General features: G+C 36.1%; 1 protein-coding gene across 2 annotated transcripts; it reads left to right on the plus strand.

The window, feature by feature from the left end:
• Positions 1–950: 950 nt before the first annotated feature.
• On the plus strand, positions 951–12,473 carry LOC138320602 (toll-like receptor 4). 2 transcript variants are annotated; one of them, XM_069263696.1, is made up of 3 exons: positions 952–1,305; positions 6,306–6,605; positions 7,442–12,473. In XM_069263696.1, the coding sequence occupies exon 3, from the start codon at positions 7,477–7,479 to the stop codon at positions 10,168–10,170; it is 2,694 nt and encodes an 897-aa protein (XP_069119797.1). In that variant the 5' UTR covers positions 952–1,305; positions 6,306–6,605; positions 7,442–7,476; the 3' UTR covers positions 10,171–12,473. The 2 variants fall into 2 exon arrangements, with proteins under 2 accessions (XP_069119798.1, XP_069119797.1); XM_069263697.1 differs by lacking the exon at positions 6,306–6,605 and having other exon boundaries at positions 951–1,305.
• The last annotated feature ends 10,077 nt before the right edge of the window (positions 12,474–22,550 follow it).

The raw sequence follows: 22,550 nt of genomic DNA on the forward strand, positions 1-22,550 counted from the left end.
TCCCAGCATGCTGCAGGCCCAATATGAATCTTCTGGGCCTTTCTGTTCTTGAAAAGAAGTCGTTTAAAGATTTTAGCCTATTTGACCCCTGTAACCTTGAATGAAGAACAAGGTCATTCATTTGAACAAACTTAGTAGCCCTTCATCCAGCATACTACATGCCCAATATCAGTACCCAGGGTCTACTGGTTCTTGAGAAGAAGTTGTTTAAAGATTTTAGCCTTTTTGACCCCTGTGACCTTAAATGAAGATCAAGGTTATTCATTTGAACAAACTTGATAGCCCTTCATCCAAGTATGTTACGGGCTCAATATCAGGTCTCTAGGCCTCTTAGTTATTCACAAGAAGTTGTTTAAAGGATTTTTAGCCTATTTGACCCCTGTGACCTTGAATGAAGGTCAGGGTCATTTATTTGAACAAAATTGGTAGCCCTTCATCCCAGCATGCTACAGGCCAAATATCAGTACCCTGGGCCTTCTGGGTCTTGAGAAGAAGTGGTTTAAAGATTTTAGCCTTTTTGACCCCTGTGACCTTGAATGAAGGTCAAGGTCATTGATTTGAACAAACTTGGTAACCCTTTGTCCCAGCATGCTACAGGCCAAATATCAGTACCTTGGACCTTTCGGTTATTGAGAAGAAGTCGTTTGAATGAAAAGTTTACGCACGGCGCACGACGACGGACGGTGCATGATGACAATAGGTCATCCTAACCCTTCGGGTCAGATGACCTACAAAATGTTGTATAGATGTTATGTAGACGTGTTCTAAATGCTGTTTTGTTTGAATTAATGTTAAATGTTATATGAAATTGCAACATTTAGTGATGTTATGTTACGGGATGGATGTCATTTAAAATTAATATATTCTATGTCCTCCTTGTATATTTAGACTAAGGAATGCCCCAATATACACTGAATATGTGTGGAGTTTACTTATGAAAACTGATACGATGGTGTGGATTTGCGTGGTACATATTGTACGTACCCCAATGCTGTGCTTTCAAAGATGTGTTCTATTTTTTAAAATGTGAACATTTGGATTATGAAATCGACAATGTAAACATCTGGTGTGCAAATTTAAACAGGAAGCAGTATTGTAATGTCTTCCGGATGCGTATGTATATCCTATTTCGTTGATATTTTATAACAATATCCAAACGCATTCACGTACTTAGAACTGGATTTGATATGAGGTATCTAAAAGAATACCCTCAGATTTTTGGACACTGCTAATGTAATAGCATTGAAAATTAGTAAGAAGACTATATTCTTGATGATTAGCTGTTCGAGCGATTTCAAACAAATTGTAAGTATGGGCAATGTGCAAATTACATTTCTGCAGTTTTTTGTTTGTCTAAGGTTATATCGTGTATATTATTTTTTGTAGCAAGAAACCTTTAGATTATCAAGGATGATTAAGAGCTATCGTATACATTTATAATGATTGTGGTGTACAGAGATCGTATTTAACACTGTAAGCACAAGCACTCGACAGACGGTTAGGGAAATATGTCGTTATCCTCACCCAGGATTTATAAGTGAAATCTAATTTAATATTCTATTATCGACGCCAATGTCTATAGATGTGTACAAGGATTATATGTAACAAGAGGCCCATGGGCCTTAACGGTCACCTGAGTTAGAATATATAATGAAACAAATAATAACACAAATTAAAGACATATAAACACTATATGCTGGGCCTTGAAGTTGGTCAGTGATTTATAAATTTGACCTTTTTAGACTATGAAGAGTATTTGCTTCCATCAAACCTGTGAACTTGGAGGTATTTTTGAAATATTAATCAATTTGACCCTGTTTGGTCCTGCCCCTCTGGTCCCCCTGGGGGTCATCGAGGACGGATATGGATGTTAAAATGCTATATCTTCGGCTAATAATTCTAATCAAGTTTGACTAATTTCCTACGAAAATTGGGCAAATAATGTTCACAAATATGTTTTTCCTATATAAACTAAAGTAAACAAGTAAACTTGACCCCTCCCCAGGGGGTAACGTGAGACCCCAAGATCATATAATTCACAGTTTTTATAAAACACCTGAAGACCTTTCAATCTATAATTATTTGATTCTACTATATCCAGAATTTTAGAAGATTTTTGAAGTTTTAGCCTATTTGACCCTTTTTTAGCCCCCCCCCTGCCCCCAGGGGGTCGGCCAGACCCAATGTGGATATGATATTAAAATGCTATCTCAGGCTAATAATTCTAACCAAGTTTGACTCATTTCCTATGAAAATTGAGCAAAAAATGCTCATTAATGTGTTTTTCCTATATAAACTATAGTAAACTTGACCCCCTCCCCAAGGGGAAACAGGAGACCCCAGGGTCATATAATTTACAATTTTTATAAACAAACTTTAAGACCTTTTCATATCTATAAAGTGTATTTGATTATACCATTTCCAGAATTTTAAAAGAATATTTTTGAAGTTTTAGCCTATTTGACCTTTTTTGGCCCCGCCCCTCTGCCCCCAGGGGGTCGGCCTGGACCAATATGGATATGATATTAAAATGCTATCTCAGGCTAATAATTCTAACCAAATTTGACTCGCTTCCAATGAAAATTGAGCAAAAAATGCTCATAAATGTGTTTTCCCTATATAAACTATAGTAAACTTGACCCCCTCCCCAAGGGGAAACGTGACACCCCAGGGTCATATAATTCACAATTTTTGTAAAGGACCTTAAGACCTTTCTATTTATGAAAAGTATTTGTTTCTACCATTTTCAGAATTTCAGAAGAAGATTTTTGAAGTTTTAGCTATTTGACCCTTTTTAGCCCCGCCCCTCTGCCCCCAGGGGGTCGGCCAGACCCAATGTGGATATGATATTAAAATGCTATCTCAGGCTAATAATTCTAACTAAGTTTGACTCGTTTCCAATGAAAATTGAGCAAAAAATGCTCATAAATGTGTTTTCCCTATATAAACTATAGTAAACTTGACCCCCTCCCCAGGGGGAAACGTGAGACCCCAGGGTCATATAATTCACAATTTTTGTAAAGGACCTTAAGACCTTTCTATTTATGAAAAGTATTTGATTCTACCATTTTCAGAATTTCAGAAGAAGATTTTTGAAGTTTTAGCTATTTGACCCTTTTTTAGCCCCGCCCCTCTGCCCCCAGGGGGTCGGCCAGACCCAATATGGATATGATATTAAAATGCTATCTCAGGCTAATAATTCTAACAAATTTGACTCGCTTCCAATGAAAATTGAGCAAAAAATGCTCATAAATGTGTTTTCCCTATATAAACTATAGTAAACTTGACCCCCTCCCCAGGGGAAACGTGACACCCCAGGGTCATATAATTCACAATTTTTGTAAAGGACCTTAAGACCTTTCTATTTATGAAAAGTATTTGTTTCTATGACCATTTTCAGAATTTCAGAAGAAGATTTTTGAAGTTTTAGCTATTTGACCCTTTTTAGCCCCGCCCCTCTGCCCCCAGGGGGTCGGCCAGACCCAATGTGGATATGATATTAAAATGCTATCTCAGGCTAATAATTCTAACTAAGTTTGACTCATTTCCAATGAAAATTGAGCAAAAAATGCTCATAAATGTGTTTTCCCTATATAAACTATAGTAAACTTGACCCCCTCCCCAGGGGGAAACGTGAGACCCCAGGGTCATATAATTCACAATTTTTGTAAAGGACCTTAAGACCTTTCTATTTATGAAAAGTATTTGATTCTACCATATCCAGAATTTCAGAAGAAGATTTTTGAAGTTTTAGCCTATTTGACCCCTTTTGACCCCGCCTCTAAGGCCCCTGGGGGTCAGTTATAGAAAATTTGTTAATAGGATCAAATGGCCATCTCATACTGATAATTCTGACAACATTTGACTCATTTCCTATTACAAATGACCAAATAATGCGCAAAAATGTGTTTTCTCAATATAAAGTATAGTAAACTTAACCCCCTCCCCAGGAGGAAACTAGAGACCCCAGGGTCATATAATTCACAATTTTTGTAAAGGACCTTAAGACCTTTCTATTTATGAAAAGTATTTGATTCTACCATTTTCAGAATTTCAGAAGAAGATTTTTGAAGTTTTAGCCTATTTGACCCCTTTTGACCCCGCCTCTAAGGCCCCTGGGGGTCAGTTATAGAAAATTTGTTAATAGGATCAAATGGCCATCTCATACTGATAATTCTGACAACATTTGACTCATTTCCTATTACAAATGACCAAATAATGCGCAAAAATGTGTTTTCTCAATATAAAGTATAGTAAACTTAACCCCCTCCCCAGGAGGAAACTAGAGACCCCAGGGTCATATAATTCACAATTTTTGTAAAGGACCTTAAGACCTTTCTATCTATGAAGAGTATTTGATTCTACTACATCTGTGAGTAGAGAAGAAGATTTTTGAAATTTTACTCAATTTTACCCCTTTTGGCCCCTCCCACAGCCCCCTGGGGGGTGGGGACCATATAATTCACAATTTTGATTGGCCTTATGCCTTAGAAGGTTTGTGCAAAATTTCATTGAAATTGCTTCAGCAGTTTTGGAGAAGAAGTCGAAAATGTAAATTGTTTACGGACATACGACGGACGACGCACGACGCACGACGCACGACGACGGACAAAAGGCGATTAGAAAAGGTCACTTGAGACTTCGTCTCAGGTGACCTAATAAAATGTATATCAATTATCTCCAGTGGGTGCGGGGCGCGCGAGGAGGGTTACGAAATATTGAGGACCTTCCCCCCCCCCCCCCCCCCCCCCCCCCCATCTTTCTACGCCACTGTTACATATAAGCCTTGTACACATCTATAGACATTGGCGTCGATAAGAGGAAATTAATGAATACGCAAATTCTGGGGGTCTGACATGAGTTTTACAATGTATTTTGATGATTTTAACGCGTTCTTAAAGTGAATAGTCGGGCAAAGAAAACCAGTCTAAATGCGTTCATTGGCCTTCCAAAAGTTCTCACATACATATATGTATTAATACGACGGTCAAGTTCTGCTTAGTTTCCCAGTTCTGACCATTAAAGTAAAGAAAAGTTGAAAGCATTGAAAGCGAGGCTGTGTGGAAAAGACATAGTGAGCCGGGAGGACGTTTTAGAATTCCCATAATTTAAATTAATTTCTTCGTATGCAGACAGATTTTGACGAGATATTTTATTTTTCCATTTCATAAGAAATTATACTGGATACATTCACACCATTTTTACCGACTTTAGTCATCCTTGCCCGACTGTTCACTTTAACAAGGTAATTTTTCGATTTAAAGTTACCTGCATTTCGAAATGATAATTGTGAGTGTTGTCATACTATTCGCAACCCAGCTCTATCTGAACATACCGGAATTCACATCATCGGCACATAGTTGTGTAACTCAAAATAATAATGAATTGATGGTCTTGCTAAGACATATAAACAAACTAATCTTTTAAGAAGCATTTTTGGAAATAGTATAATCCCTCGATGGACTTTTTAGTCTAGTTCGTGTGTATTGACTTTTCATTATTAAAGTTTTGAATACGCGCCGCGCAGCGGAAAATTTTCAAATGTACAAAAATGTGCAGAAGGACGCGTTTTTAATACAACGCGACTAGCGTTTGTATTAATGCTATCCGCTTTACTATTGATGTGTAGGATTGAGTAGGACTTGCCCTACAATGACATCTAGTGGTGACCTCTTGAACCATTTCATTCATAAACTTCCATTCATAAATTCCCTATTCATTGAATAATATTCCTTTGGACCAATCAGTAGTCATGGGAAGACTGCCTTCTGATTGGTAGAATACACAGAGTGTGTATAGAATACACAGAGTGTTATATAATACACAGCCCATATAGGTCAACTGTTGCCTGCTGGTGACTCCTCTGTCCAATTCACATAATCTCTGTTAATGATAATTCAAATTGGACTTACTATCTAAGGCTTATAGACATAAGAGTTTTAAAGTAAACTATTCACATGCCCTTTTTGTGTACTTTAAAATGGTTTTACATGGTTTTACCAATATAAGTGTATGTGCAACATAAGAAACAAGAGTATATTAAGGTTAAAAACTCATTTTAATGAAGACTTATGTTTTCTTTGTAATTTTCATGTAGGAACTTTAATTAAGAAAAATGTCAAACAAAACATATGTATTTTCTGTGATCAGTTGAATGTTCTTGAAATAATTGATATTAAAGTCTTTATAATAAAAATATTTTGATTTTGGAAATTCATTTGATTTCATTCTATTTTTCTGTTTCTGCTGCGTTGTATTTGCAGTACTTTGAGTACTTTGATTTTATTTAAATTGTGCATTTTTAGAACATTTCATTCGACGAAAATGGTGGGAGGAGGGGGAGGCAAAAAGACATGATTACCCCCATTACGTTTCATCTTCCTACGCCACTGAAGCAGGACCAGAAACTACCACTTTGATGTGTCAGAACCCAGAGCGTACCTTACAGTAGTCCGCTAAACCTGCCTATTTTTGCCTAATATTAGGAAGAAGAAAAAAAAACCCTAATAATATAGGCAGGTTTAGCGGACTAACCTTACAGGGGCTAGCGCTCAACAGAAGACCAAAAGTGAGGTGGTGTCAAGGGAGACATTAGGAAGAACAAAGTTAGTTAGGCAGAAGAGAAAAGATAATCTCCTAAATTATTCGCCTTTTACGACTATGCAATAGGGGCAGCAGGTACAATTGTAACGCCCTACCTGCAGAGCAGCGGTAGATATCAATGAAACACACAATAAAGATATCCAGGATAATGTAAACAAAGCAATTTCTTATTGAATGCAAACTATTTCGATGATTGGTAACGAAATAAATCGTGAAGTCAAGAACTAAATGATGGTACATGGTTCCGCTTTGAAACGAAAATGCCAGCATATGTTACCGTAAAATGTTACCGTAAAATCGAAACAATCTTGGAGCAAGGGAAAAGTTGAATACATTATAAATCACCACGCAATAGGTCATTATGAGCATCTGTATCAAAATACTCGAAAAGTAACCTATTTTAAAAAATCTTCCCACTTTCTTGTTATACGTCTTATTTTAATGACCATTCTCGATCTGGTATAATTTAAGACGGTGATACGAGTATGCAATACTTTGATCTTTGAACATTTTTGTGGATCTCGTCACTTTGGTTGTGAATTTTATATATAGCCTTTTTAAAGTTGTACACGCCGGAGTGTGCTATTAACTTCAACATGCTGTCCATAAATTGCGGTCTTATATTTTTCTTGAATACTAGACCGAGTAGTGATACGGATATAAGACCAGTTGGATGTGGCATCCCCACGCACACCAAATACAATATGTAATCATTTTTACGATCGAAGACGTAGTCCTAGTAAAAAAAGTCCCATGTTTAAAAAGTAATCCTAGTTGCATTTGAGCGCTTTACTTACATTTTTGCATGGTTCCTTATCAAGCATTTTTCTACTTTCAGTTTGTGTAACTTGGATTTCCACAGCTTATTACGTCATGCCAATGGAGCGGTTGATAACTATGCCGAATCGTTTGCTTTGCCTATATTCCGTACTCGTAATCACGAATTCCATTGCCAGAGAAAACCAGAACAACTGCCCAAAGCCATGTAAGTGTACATATAAACGAAATATCATTGACGCTTTAGACTGCTCAAATCTACAATGGAAAGCTCTCCCATCCGAGTTCATTTTTCCATCCTCTGTCACACACCTTTCTCTAGCCCAAAACCTCTTCGAAGTGCTTCTTAATAGTACATTCAGTAATTTGAGGAATCTCCAGTCGTTGAATATATCACACAACAGATTGTCCCGTATGGACTACTCATGCTTTGAAGGACTGGAATCGTTAACGACCCTTGATATCAGTTATAACGAACTCGAGATGACAACAAATGTGTACACTCCAGGGATATTTCGTCATCTGAAGAATCTGAAAGTTCTAAATATCCATGGTAACGTCAGGCAATCTACAATTGGACAAAATTACCCAGATGTGGCTCTTTCTGATCTGAAGATGCTTGAAGTTTTGAAAATAGATGGAATAAGAGGTGTGATATTTGGAGACGGGTTTCAGGAATTAAAGCATTTGAAAATTCTTGATATGACATCAAGGCACGCAGATGGCTTTTGTGAGTTGATTGACGTCTACAACACAACATTCAGCAGCCTCAGCAATTCTACACTTTCTGTGCTGAAGTTGGTGCAATGTAGTATTTACCGTATAGCACCCGGGGCGTTCTCAATGCTTTCATTCTTAACAGAACTAGACCTGTCTGAAAATAATTATATTGCATTCGATGGAATGAGAAACGCAAGTTTTGGCCTAAACAGCACAAATATTCGGGTGCTACGTCTTAATGCTATTAACAAACACAGCGACCCTTGGACTCTTAAGTATGAGGACTTTGTTTACTTTACTGAAACAAACCTCAAAACGTTGACACTACATACAAACAGAATTACAAAAATTGATAAGGAGGTAATGAATCTCCTTCCAACATCATTAGAAAACATTTCTCTGCGGGACAACATTTTGACTGATGCGAAATTTCTCCAGAACATCAATCTCTTGAAAAATCTTGTAGTTCTTGATATAAGTTACCAGTTAGATTACTCTGCTACACACGATGACATAAGAACACAACATAACGTGATTTCTTGGAAGGACCAGAAACAATTCACCGAGAAAGCGGCGTCAAATACAAATTTATTTAGGAAGAAGATATTGGATTACCCACAGGGAACTTATACCGGTTCTAGTTCACTTCACCCACCAAATAACCCCAGAAGAAGGGGTGATATTTATCCATTGCCGACAAAATTAAGGAAAATTTTCGCCAGGTCTCTGAAGCTCGGCACATTGCCTGTTCCAGCTCTTACATTCGATTCAAACAATTCTGTAGAGTACGTGGATCTATCGTCCAACGGTCTTCCAGCCTGGTATGGCCAATGGTCTGGGCTGCATTCATTACGCGTATTCAATATCTCGTTTAATGGTATATTTCACCTGGCTCCGGACACGTTCGGTGATATGGCTAATTTACATAGCCTCTTCCTGAATGGAAACAGGCTGGGAAAGGCTATTATGCAAGATAAACATTTCCTTACGTTTTCCAATCAAACCAAACTGACCTATCTGAATTTGAGTGACAATGGATTGACTGATCTGCCAAAATACATCTTTGCGAGACAAAGCAGTCTTGAAAAACTAGAAATGCAGGATAACCTTTTGTCGGCTATTAATTTTCAAATGAAGTCATTAGAAAGGATAAAAGAAATCAACCTGTCAAATAATACAATAAAAGATCTCACTCATGTCAATATGGAAGAGATTGACTATTTAGGCAAGAGGTCAAACTTTACTATCGACTTGACCGGAAACCCTCTGCTGTGTACGTGTGATCAGTTAGAACAACTTCGATGGATGGCTGATAGCAAACCTGTCTTCCGGAACCTAAAACAATATATTTGTAAGGCCAATAATGACAGCCTCGTCAGACTTCAGTGGTTAGACGACTTGGTGAGAGAGATGGAAATCGACTGTATAGCCGAGGAGGTCATTCTAATTTGTGCAGTTGTGTTTTGTGGACTGTGTTTTATACTTGCGTTAGCCGCTCTCGCTTATTACAAAACGTCTCGCCTTATGTACCTTTTCAGTGTAGGCAGAAAACACTACAACCCACTAGGAACGATAACCCCAAAGGGAACAAACATTCAAGATGGCGAAGATGAACAAATGGAATTTACGGTCTATTTCTCAATGGAACCTTCTCTGGATATGAATGAATTCGCTGGCCAACTGAAAGAACATCTTCAAAATAAGGACATTTCTGTGTGTATACCTGAGTTAGATATAAAAGTTGGTGTAAAAGAAACAGTAGCCATTGTTCATGCTATGAATAATAGTGCATGCATACTAGCTCTCATCGATAATAGATATATGACATCATTTCAGCGGCTTTTCGAGTTTGAGGTTGCTGTATCTGAGGGGATTCAAAACCGGTTCAATAACCTAATAGTTGTTTTATTAAAAGACTTGGACAGCAAACATCTTCAAATGAACGATATCGTCGCCATGTTCTGTCGAGAGAACCATTTCTTTGACGGTCGAAAATCGCAAGGTCGATTGTTTGGTGAATTGGAAAATGAAATCATAAGATACAAGGAGTTTATTGAGAGAAAGAAATAACGCTGCTAATGTGAGGAAGTTCTATGTTCAGAGTTTAGAAGTGTCTGATAGGGTTTCCGGAGATTCAGATCTAAGGCAACGAAATTTTCCACCAAACAAAATGCAAAGGGTTTTTCTTTTGATATATTGTTCATACTGAATTCATGCTGAATTACTTTTTATCTGTATCTATCGATTTATATACTGTAGATGTTTATACTGTTCTGGAAAGGATTCATGATTATTTGATATCTAGACCCAGGTTCATCAACATTTCCTAATTTTTAAGATATTCCTGAAAACATTATAGAAGTTAGAGAAATATTAACTTTTGTGTTAAGTGTTTTCCTATAATCATGTTATCTTTTTCTATCGAGAATTTAAAGTTAATGAAACCTTAAAGATGCTCCAACGCTGACAAATGATATTTTTTTCACTATCAAAAACAGCAGCAGACGATTTGGTATTTTTCTTCAGTTACAAAAGTTACTTACTTTACACCATTACTATCGTTGAAAAGTTTGAGCTTCTAATTTTACTTCAAGTTAAGAATATTAAAAATAATTAATTGCATCCCGAAAAATTCCATGGCACTATATCCTATATGGAATAATTTACTTAATGCGCCTGCACCAAAGGCAAAATCAACTTATTTTATATCATTTTTCTTGTTGATAAGACAAATACATGTATATACACAATTATTGTTCAAATGATGAATATCATTTATGCTCTGTGGGCGGTGGAGCATCTTTAAGTTAAGAAATATTGATGAAACTGGGGCCATGCTTCCAACAAAACTTTAAGGGTAAAAAAGGAATATAACAATTTCATGAAGTGAAACCATTAATTTAATTCGATATTCTAGTGTCATATAATGATTTTCTTAAATATCCTCTTGTTGTGAAAATGGATATTGTTACGTCAGATAATAAATATGTTGATTATTGTATCAATAATTTGTATGCTATACATGTATATGTTAAACAGTGATTAATATCTACGCGGTCATCGACTTACAAACGTGTTCACGGCAAATGACGTCGTGTATTTTCCCTCGCAAACATGTCCGTTAGAGTTATTTATTTGACTGCGGACCACTTCCGGTTCGTTTGTACGATATTGTATAATAATTCAATTTTGCTTGTTACGAGCATCTTCATTGGTTTAAAAATTTACTTTATCAGCCCATAAAGGAAAAAATGGCGTCGCCGTTTGTGACGTTGCTTCTGATTGGCTGAGATGACGGCGTAATGATTTCATAGACAAAAGAGTCCCAGAATGAATTTTGAGTATTGAAGAGATCATCTTTAGTAATTTGAATTATAAGGATTAATTTGAATAGATTTTTTATGTTATGGAGATATAACACAAAAATCTGAGTGTACTCTCATCATAAACCGCTTCGCGGTTTATTTAGAGTACACTCAGATTTTTGTGTTATATCTCCATAACATAAAAAATCTATTCAAGTTAATCCTTAAGTATTTGTATTGGGGAAAATGTAAAGCATATGGTGAAATTATTGAAATATTTTAAGGATTGTATTGTATAAATATTGAGATTATAGATTGTAGTATGAATAGTTTTGTTGTTATTACGCGACACAGCAAATTGTACTATAAAGGCGTTGCAAAATTTGAATCAGACAGTTGGTGCCAGGTCTAGACACGGGTCAAGCGGGACAACTCGTACTGAAAGGTAAACTTTTTACCGGTAGATTTTTCATTAGGGATTTTATGTATAACCGTTACAATGGTCCTGAATTGGATATTGTACGGAAAATAGAGATAGTTTAGCATAGTATTATTTTAGATAAATATCTCTTTATACGGATTTAGTCACGTAATGTGAACAGTCCGTCAAATAATCGTCAAAGTGTTTTCATTTTACTGTTATATAAATAAATATTTATAACCAGTGTCGGATCTTGAATAAGATTGTCACAGGAAAACATTTGTATTGCATTAGGGCTTAGTATAAATAATTCATTATAACCTGTGTCGACCCTGAATTCGGTGAGCAGGAAAACCTTTAACGCATAGGGTTTTGTATAAATAAATGTAAGCTTTAAGCTATTTATTTTGCTGTTAACGTTAAATTGTTGCTTTTATCTTATCTGTTATCTAGCTAATGTAATTTAGTCAGACCTCCTGTAATATCATACAGGCCAACTCATAACTTTGGTGATACATCTTGACTTGCTGAAACTATTTACTCTACTATTTGTTTGTTTTATTCAGCGGTTAAACGATTTATCAATTGTATAGTTCACCGTTTCTGTAATATATAATTCATATGTAAATAAAATATGATGCACCTTATATACGTTGTTTAGTTAAAACCTAACACCAAAGTATCGTGGAAACACGAAACGAATATTTTATAACACCTCTGCTGACAGACAAATTAAAGACATTGAAGAGATGTATGTTGTATATTGGTGAAGTCTACGGAGATGGTATCATTACATTGTTTATCTTAAGCCAGCCAGCCTCGGCACTCGGTCATTAGTGCTAATTGTGCAAACATTCATCCTGTCAAATCACCTCTGCCTATCCACGAGAGTTAGATGCTGAGATCACGGTTCTAAATCTGGATCGTCCTTCTCGCTTCCTGCATAACAACCCTTTGACAAGGTCAGCAGTGTCCTGTGGGTTTGTTGCAATGACTCGGAAGAAAACGATTCGCCTTTTGCCCAAAAGCAAACGAAAATTTACCGTGTCTGCTCGTGTCAACATAATATCAGCCGACATGTCAAAGATAACAATGGGGACAACCTACGTCACCGGAATTGATATCGGGCACACAAAAACAATGAAAAAACGCCCGCTTCAAGATGAAAATCGGCTGAAATTATGACATAAAAGCAATGCATCTTCTAAACCTATCGTGCGTCAAAGACAGTGTATTGTTAGAGATTCTATGAAGCTATTAAATATGGTCAAACTAGCTCAGATAATGCAAACACCTCGACACAATATTTTTCGACAGCAGGGATATCGGTCACATTTTATTCAATAAAACATTAAAAGTTGTAAATAAATAAATTTTGCTGTCACAAAACCGTCCCGTTTACTAATATGTAATATATGACTGTTGAAAGAAAATATTTCATTCATTATATCTGCTTGTGGAGAAACATAGAAGGTTCTTAATTAGAAATTATGAAAGTGATATCGGTCACACTTAGAACTTTAGGGGTAACGGTCACATCCAAAGTTGCGAAAACTGAATATTACAGCATTGTACATGTAGTCGTTATTTACGCATTCATGCAACTCCAATGGATACCCCGTCAAAATACTTTTATTGAATTGATCTTTTAAACCCACCATCAGCAAATGGTTGGCGAGCTATAAAAATAGCCTTCCCCCCATTGGTCGTCATCCGTCCGTCTTTTATTTCTGTTATTTCTCTGAAAGTACTGGAGGGGTTTCATATGTAGATCCAGTTATGTATAATATATTTCGGAATCAATCCGGAATCGATTTATTTCGATATCGTTACATGTATTTGCCAGAGAGTATTAAGGATCTTTTTCAAATTTCATGTTTAGAAAGTCATCTTTCTTGATTCTAATAGATGGACTTGTTGCTGTGGTTCAAATTCAACATGTGAGCTTCATACTTAATGAACCTTTCTCAGTGGCGTAGGAAGATGAAACGTAATGGGCGGGGCAAAGGTCCTCAATATTTTGTAACCCCCCCCCCCCGCCGCACCTACAGGAGGAGATTAATTCAACACACAACCATTATACTTTATATACTTTTTTCATATATCATTAATATAATCCTTGTACACATTTCTAGAAAGTGGGGTCGCTAAAAGGTAATTAACGAATACGAAAACTGGCCAAATTAGCGTGTGAGCGCCGAAGGCACGAGATTTTGGGGTCTGGGGGTCGACCCCGGGAAAAACATTACGATTTAGAATGGCTGAGATGAGTTTTACAATGTATTTTTGATGATTTTAAGAGCGCCCGAAAGCGCAAGATTTTGGTGTTTGGGAGGTTCGGGGGTCTTCCCCGGGGAAAAAATATTGCGATTTAGAATGGCTAAGATGCGTTTTACGATGCATTTTGATGACTTTGCGAGCGCCCGAAGGCGTGATAAAATTTTTGAGTTTGGAGGGTCCGGGGGTCTCCCCCGGGAAAAAAAATTGCGATTTTAGAATGGCTGAGATGAGTTTTACGATGTATTTTCATGATTTTAAAGCGTTCTTACCATGGTGTATTTTCGATTTAAAGTAACCTGCATTTAGAAATGATAATTGTGATAATTGTGTCGTCATATCATTGTGCAGCCCTGCTCGATCTGAACATACCGGCTTCACACCATCAGCAAATTGTTTTGTAACTCAAAATAATAATGAATTAGTTGTCTTGCTAAGACATATAAACAAAGTAATCTTTTAAGAGACATTTTTTGAAATACAAATGCAGTACGTAGAATCCCTTAATGACAGGAGGACCCTTTTTTCTTTCAAATATGCATTTTTAGAACATTTCAGTCGACGAAAATGGGGGGGGGGGCAAAAAGACATGTTTGCCCCCCCCCCCCCCCCCCGTCCTGGGGAACGGGGGGGGGGGCAGTTGCCCCCCCGCTTAATACGCCCCTGTTTCTGGAATTTTATAAGTACAACATGTATCTCTCTCTTTACTCTTGTTGTGTATAATGCAACAATTGGAAAACGCGGTAGTCGATAACTTGAAGTTCGTTACCATGTAGACATACAATTATCAAATATCTTGTTTGATATAGACATTTTGATAATCATTTTTTACATAGGATTGTATTTATTGATGCTCATTTTTTGAGACAGATAAGATTACAAAATAATGAATATTTGGCTATCTTGAAATTATTTGACTACCACGGTGCTTTATAGCATTCATATACATATATTTACTTTTTTACTGCAACCCTAATATGTATACTTACCAAGCGCATTTGACATTCAGGGGTGCATGATCTACTATCCGCTTATTTTTATGTGATGTCATAATTTTTGTGCCATCGATCACAGAAAATGGCTGTTTCGTCCTTGACGATATTGATTTTTTTCTTTATAGATACAAATATCTTGGGATGTTATCATATAAGTGTTATCAAATGAAAATATATTCATTAAATTGCCATTCAGTTGACAATTAGGGGAGTATGAATGCCAACTGGACATCTGTTAATTCAACATGAAGCGCTAAAGATATTGGACCAACATGTTAAATTGTCCGATTTGTAAATCCAATGGTAAACGTCACGATATCTCTTGGCCCTCTTGCATGTTATCAACTGATTTGCTTTTATAATTTGTTTGCATATGACCATTTGTGCTATTGTTCTTAAGTTATATTCTAAGTACCTTTTCAATCGTTATTGTGTGTTAGGTCTGTGGAGAAATTATTAGTGAACTGACATGTAGAACTGTACTAACGCTATCAGCTAAAAACCCTCAGTGATCCTGTGTATCATGTATTCACGTATTTCTGTAGCTTATAGATCAGTATGCTTTTCCTTTTGTTTACATCTTTAAGTTTTATGTAGTTTCTTGTATATTGTCACTGCGAAGTTTTTAAATTATAATTACTTTAACACAGAAACGTACTTCAAAATAGTACAATGGTACTCCATGGAGATGTAATTTGTCTGCTTGGTAAGGGTTGCCTCAGTTCTACTTTGCTTCAGCAAACATTCCACGCAAAGACAATGCAAGAACAAAGGGTGTGTACAAATACATGTATAGACAAAAACGAAACGTATTCAGAAAAAAAAATAGTTACGATAATAGTTAATGATGTATCATGTATCTCGGTAGTATTTCCTCTTTACCTGAATGATTAGTTAGGGAAAACAACGCTGCAATATTTCAGCAATCTTTACGAAGCGACAAACCATTTCAAAATCTTTGGATGTGACCGTTACCCTGTGAACGACATCCTTTTTAAAAACAACAAACCACCAACTAGGTTATACAGGTATGTCACTTTTGTAGCGGATAAAATGAACGATAGCTACTACTTGAAATATAAGGTATTTTATATCAGTAAATAACAATAAAGTTAAAAAAATACACTTGACATATTTTCGGTGAATAAAATGTGACCAATAGCCACGCTTTGGGAAAAAAGACGGACGGATGATGAGCACTAGACGAAAAGCGATTACAATAGCTCGTGAACCAATTGCTGATAGGGGGTTAAAAAGTCGTCTTTCAAGATCAGATAAATTCAATAAAAGTATTTTGGCGTCTTATCCACAGTTTTCGTAACTTTGGATGTGACCGTTACCCATAAAGTTCTAAGTGTGACCGATATCACTTTCATAATTTCTAATTAAGCACCGTATATGATTCTCCACTAGCAGATATAACGAATGAAATATTTTCTTCCAACAGTCATATATTACATATTAGTAAACGGGACAGTTATGTGGCAGCAAAATTTATTTATTTGCAATTTATAACGTTTTAGTGAATAAAATGTGACCGATATCCCTGCTGTCTGAAAATATTGTGTCGAGGTGTTTGCATAATCTGAGCTAGTTTGACGATATCTTATAGTTTCACAGAGTCTCAAACAATACACTGTCTTTGACGCACGATAGGTTTAGAAGATGCATTGCTTTTATGTCATAATTTCACCCAATTTTCGTCTTGAAGCGGGCGTTTTTTCATTGTTTTTGTGTGTCCCCGATATCACTTCCGGTGACGTAGGTTGTCCCCATTGAATAAAGGAGTCTGGATTCTGGCCAAAAGGCATTCGGTGTCGCAAGTAGATTTCAAATAATCAGTTCTATGGTTACAATGACAACTCGCGATCTGACAATAATGATAATGTATAAGTTTATTTACATAGATTACCTGTTGTGCCTCAGTTTAGCCATGTCAATGAACATCCGGTTTATGTCATGGAATTTAACCGGTATATGTCGGCTGCATCTCATCTACATGAGGCTTTGAGCAGGGAGCACATCGATATCTGTGGAATATCAGAGCACTGGCATGGCTATATGAGGAGAACAGGCATCTGTTCTATCAGTGTCTATAGCATTCACAAACATTACGAGGCAGTCGTCATTTCAGACTTTTCTCTCAATACGCTTGCGGATCAACGCTGTCGTAAAGGTAGTGTTAACTTGCTATAATGTGGCACAGAAGACTCAGTGATATGATATCCGTTGTTGATTCAGACGATGACAGGATCGCCATTGTTAAACTTGTTACAGGGACTGATATTTGGTATTTTATCCAAGTTTACCTTCCTACATCTCGGTACGGAGCAGATATATTCACGGATTACATTGCGAAACTCGATGATATATGTACAAACTTTTCTCTTAATGGATCCGTAAACCTTATGGGAGATTTTAATGCTCGGTTGAGTGGCCCACGCGTGCCTAATTATGTCAATCATTAATTTAATTCGATATCATAATGTCATATAATGATTTTCTTGTTAAATATCGTCTGCTGACAGATATATTAACGACATTGAAGAGATGTATGTTGGTGAAGTCTACGGAGATGGTATCATTACATTGTTTATCTTAAAGGCCCACTACCTTTCCGGAGGAAAATTTAAAGGTTTCTTAAAAACATAAATAACAAAAGAAAATATATATCAATGGCTTAAGATGAGGTTACAACACCAAACATATGCAAGATTTCCTGTCTAATGTACGATAACAGTGGAGATTCATTTCGCTGTTTTGTAAACGTATAGTTAATAACTTCTGCGACTCTACAAAATTCTTGATCTCGTTTTATATTCCTATTTTAAAATTAAAAGCCGTTTCGGAAAGGTAGTGGCCCTTTAACCCAGCCGATTGTTATGTAGCTACTTAAAACGTAACCTGTGACTGGTTAATTCAAAACACGAGACTTTTAGACTAAGTTATCCAGCATGCAAGGACAGGCATATGTTTAAAAAATGTTACCATTCAGAAAATGTCAATGTCAGTGGTATTCCTGATGTTATTCAAGATAACTAGTCTAAGACGTAGGACAATAATCCCCCCCCCAAAAAAAAAAATCAATTTCAATCTTGTATTTGGAAAGTACTTGAACGAATATCAATGAATTATGAGTTGCAAAAATGACGTTTCTTTAAATATGTGAAGTTAAAAACGTAAGGTTTCTCTCTTGAACAACACTATGACGAAATTAGGATGATTACTACTATATTCATTGCATAGATGAACAGGATTAATTGGTTTGTTATGTACATAACATGTTTGGTTGTGTTCTTTACTCATATTCATTCTATCAAATTTGTATAGTAAATTAACATTCTGTGTTATATTATCTATAGAGTTATTTTATTATTATTGTTATGATATTGTATAAACATTTTACACCATATACTTACTGATTACCAAATGAATGGTTCCACTGTATAAAGAGTTACCAACAATATTATAATGGATGGTTTTAATATGTAAATAGAGGTTACACAAAGAGTGGTTGTTGAATATGGAATATATTCCACACGATTCCACACAAGTGAGTTATTTTTAAAAGTTACAAAAGACACGAGCTTGTAACTTTTTAAAAATAACTTACGAGTGTGGAATAAATTCAATATCCAACAATCATGAGTCGTATGACCTGTCTCTACCATAATTATATCTGCTTTTCGCGATATATGCATATTAGATGTAGTGATATTTTCATCAGTAAAAAAGGCACTTATTAATATTCAAAGGTCATATTTTGATAAAGAATCCATTGATATCAAAACTAATTCTTCTAATTTGGAAAATCTTTTGGATATAATGTTTCTCATTAAAAGTCTGATTAAGTTTAATTTTTCAAGTTGTTGCAACAATATAACACGTGCCGCCTACTTTCCGCCAAATACTTTTTAAGCGATTGTAATTAAGTTCAAGCCCGCTTCAAACTCTAATCTACCAAATTTGTCAGTAAAATCCCTTTCCGTTAAAACGAGATACCTAGATTATCATATACATACACCACGCGTAAAAACGTCAGGTTTCAAAGACCACATTATACAGTTGTAGGTGTGGCGTCACTCCGGTCCAACAGCACATTTTAACAGTCGATTTTAACAGTACTTTGGACCGCGCGATTATTGATGATGTTGACAAATGACAGCGTGGCACTGAGGAATAATTAGATCGAACAAAGTTCACCATATTAGCCAATCAGAATGCGTTCAGAGTTTATAGATGATATAGTATAAAAACCTACGTGGATGTTTATATGCGACTTCAAATACATTACAAATTAGATATTCATGTTTCTTTTTTTTTCAACTTAAAGTCAATTTCAGATTTAGGCAAATGTTCACTACATTATATTTTAAACGATATGTCTCTATTAGATAAGACTACCGTACATAGACAATGAATTAATGAATTTCTAACCACTTGAATAAGGTATTAATAACAAAGTGACATATTCGATTTGGACTTTACAATAGTCTTGAATAAGGCCATCAGACAAACTTTAAGCGGCCATGGAATCTTAGATCTTAGCTTGTAAGTTGAATATTTATCTATAAACCGTTAAATCAATAAATGTTATTTCAAATCTTCTACAAAAATTGTTGATTATCACATTTTAGATAAATTCATGGTGTTACATGAACGAACAACAGAAATGAGAAACCAGCAGATAAATTCAAAACACAATTTAATTATATATACAATATTATACAGAGATGGTTTACAATATCTAAAGTAATTGGTGGTGGTACAAGGGTAATACGATGATTTAAAGTGTTACTTATCTGTATGCGAATGTCCTGGTATAATTCTTGATCCTTCCAGGTTTCAAATTAACAATAATCACAAATCCACGAGGAAAATGAATGTCCACAGATGATTTGTAAAGTTCCAGGCAATATGAATAAATCCACACCAAGTGTTGTAATAACCCACAGATAAAGTCACAATAGCTCTCCCAATAGAATCTTATATGGCGCTGTACAATTCTTGATATGTCTAATTACAGGTCTCATTACAGTTCTGATTAGCCTTGGACAGCTGGAGTATATATAGCTAAACCCTAATTCAAGAATATATCTAACTAAAAACAGTAAACAAATAAACACACAGAACTTTCTAGAAATAGATCATTCTAGATCTCTACTTATAATCAACATGTTTACAAACATATTTGTTTATACATGATAATATTCTAGAAAGTTCTATAACCTAAATCAATGATATGAACTTGACAGGATGTATCAATAATAAAGCTATAGGAGTTATCTCATAACAATTTAATGTCATACATAACACACCCCTCCTTAAAGAAAAGAAAGTTTTCTTGAAAAGGAAACTTTCTTGAAATATCAAGTAACGTTTAAACTCTTGATAAAGCATCAGCCAGAATATTGTCTTTCCCTTTGATATGTTTGATGCCAAGATTGTACTCTTGCAAAGTCAAACTCCACCTGAGAATTCTTTGATTTTTGTTTTTCATTTTCCCAATGAATGTTAAAGGGTTGTGGTCGGTGAAGACCAACACAGGCACAACTGTAGTGCAGAGATACACATCAAATTGGTTCAAGGCCAAAATCAATGCAAAACATTCTTTCTCAATGGTGGAATAATTTCTCTGGTGTTTGTCAAATTTTTTCGAGAAATAACAAATTGGATGGTCAATTTGTTCAGAACCTTCTTGCATCAAAACAGCACCAACACCTACATCGCTGGCGTCAACAAACAGTTTAAACTGTTTATTAAAATCTGGAGCAATCAGAACTGGTGAGTTTGATAGTATGGCTTTCAATTTCTCAAAGGCAGACTTACATTCGTCTGACCAGACAAATTTGGCATTTTTCTTTAACAAAGCAGTAAGTGGAGCTGCTATAACAGAGAAATTTTGACAAAATTTTCTGTAGTATCCAGCCATGCCAAGAAATCTCATCAGCTCTCTCTTGCCTCCAGGAGTTGGAAAATCTATAATTGATTCTACTTTGGCCTGAACAGGTTTAACCTGCCCCTGTCGTACAACATGGCCTAAAAATTCAACAGTTGCATGACAAAATTCATATTTCAATAAGTTTACAGTCAATTTCATGGTAGTGAATCTTTCGAAGAATTCACGAATCCCGCATAGATGGCTTCCCACGTGTCGTGGTAGTTGATGACGTCATCAATGTATCCATCGCAGCCTTCAAGGTTTGATATCACGCTGTTAAGAAGACGATGAAATGTTGCCAGGGCATTCTTCATACAAACCTTGTGAGGTTACAAATGCCGACACTTCTTTAGCTGTTTCTGTTAATGGCATCTGCCAATATCCTTTCAACAGGTAAAACTTGCTTACGTACTTGGCTTTGCCAACTTTGTCAATACATGAGTCAATCCTTGGAATTAGATAAGAGTCTGTTTTACTGACAGAGTTTACTTTTCTGAAGTCAGTACAGAATCGGTATGTCTTGTCTGGCTTTGGCACCAGAACACATGGAGAGCTCCATTCACTTTTGCTTGGTTCAATAATATCATTGTCCAACATGTTTTGAATTTCTTTCTTTAAATGTTCTTCTTTCAAAGGATTGACACGGTAAGGATGTTGCTTGACAGGTGTCGCATCCCCCACATCCACGTCATGATAGATAGCATCTGTTTTGCCTGGTGTATCCGGAAACAAATGTTTATACTCAAGTATCAAATCTTTCAGTTCATTGCGTTCCTTTTCCGATAGATGACATAGTTTCTTGTCCAAGTTCGCGAGCACATCTGAGTTCCGTAACTTAACACCACAGTATAAACCTACATTTTGTACACCTGACCTTGTTTTATGGCAACGTTGGCTGAGATCCAAGAAGTGATGAGGGAGTTCGCCGACATTGCCGATTTCATCAATATCTATGTATCAGAAGCACACGCTTCGGATGGATGGAATATTGAGAATTTTTCAGACATTGTCCAACACCGGACATTAACTGACCGTGTAGAGGCATCAAATCGTCTTCGGACACCGGGCATGGAGAGTCCAGTTTTGGTTGACCCCATGGATAACCAGAATAGTAGAATGTATGCAGCAGTCCCGGAGAGGTTGTATATCATCTACAATTCAACTATTGTGTATGCCGGGACGTGGGGACCTATGAATTACAAACCGAGCGAAGTGAAAAACTGGCTGCAGAAATTCAGAAAAGACACATAATTATTTTCTGAACAAAGACGTGTCGATAAGTTTCTCGACAGATAAATATAACTTTGCATAGCAAAGTGGGTGAGGGAAGAGTGACTCAACCAAAACGTGAAAGATGTTGGTGGTGCTACCTCTCTTCTGTATGACATTAATTCATGTACCACTCGATAGATTTATCACATCTATTGGTGAATTACATTGTGTTGATGTCAAGCAATGCTTCGTGGTACCGTTTAACGTATTCCAACGGCATATTAATACATACTTTAAAG

This window comes from Argopecten irradians, chromosome 4 (genome assembly GCF_041381155.1).
Source record: "Argopecten irradians isolate NY chromosome 4, Ai_NY, whole genome shotgun sequence".
Classification (NCBI taxonomy): domain Eukaryota; kingdom Metazoa; phylum Mollusca; class Bivalvia; order Pectinida; family Pectinidae; genus Argopecten; species Argopecten irradians.

Bases quoted from the DNA above. Each gene is read 5' to 3' on its own strand.
- LOC138320602 (XM_069263697.1), top strand. From the start codon at position 7,477: ATGCCAATGGAGCGGTTGATAACTATGCCGAATCGTTTGCTTTGCCTA.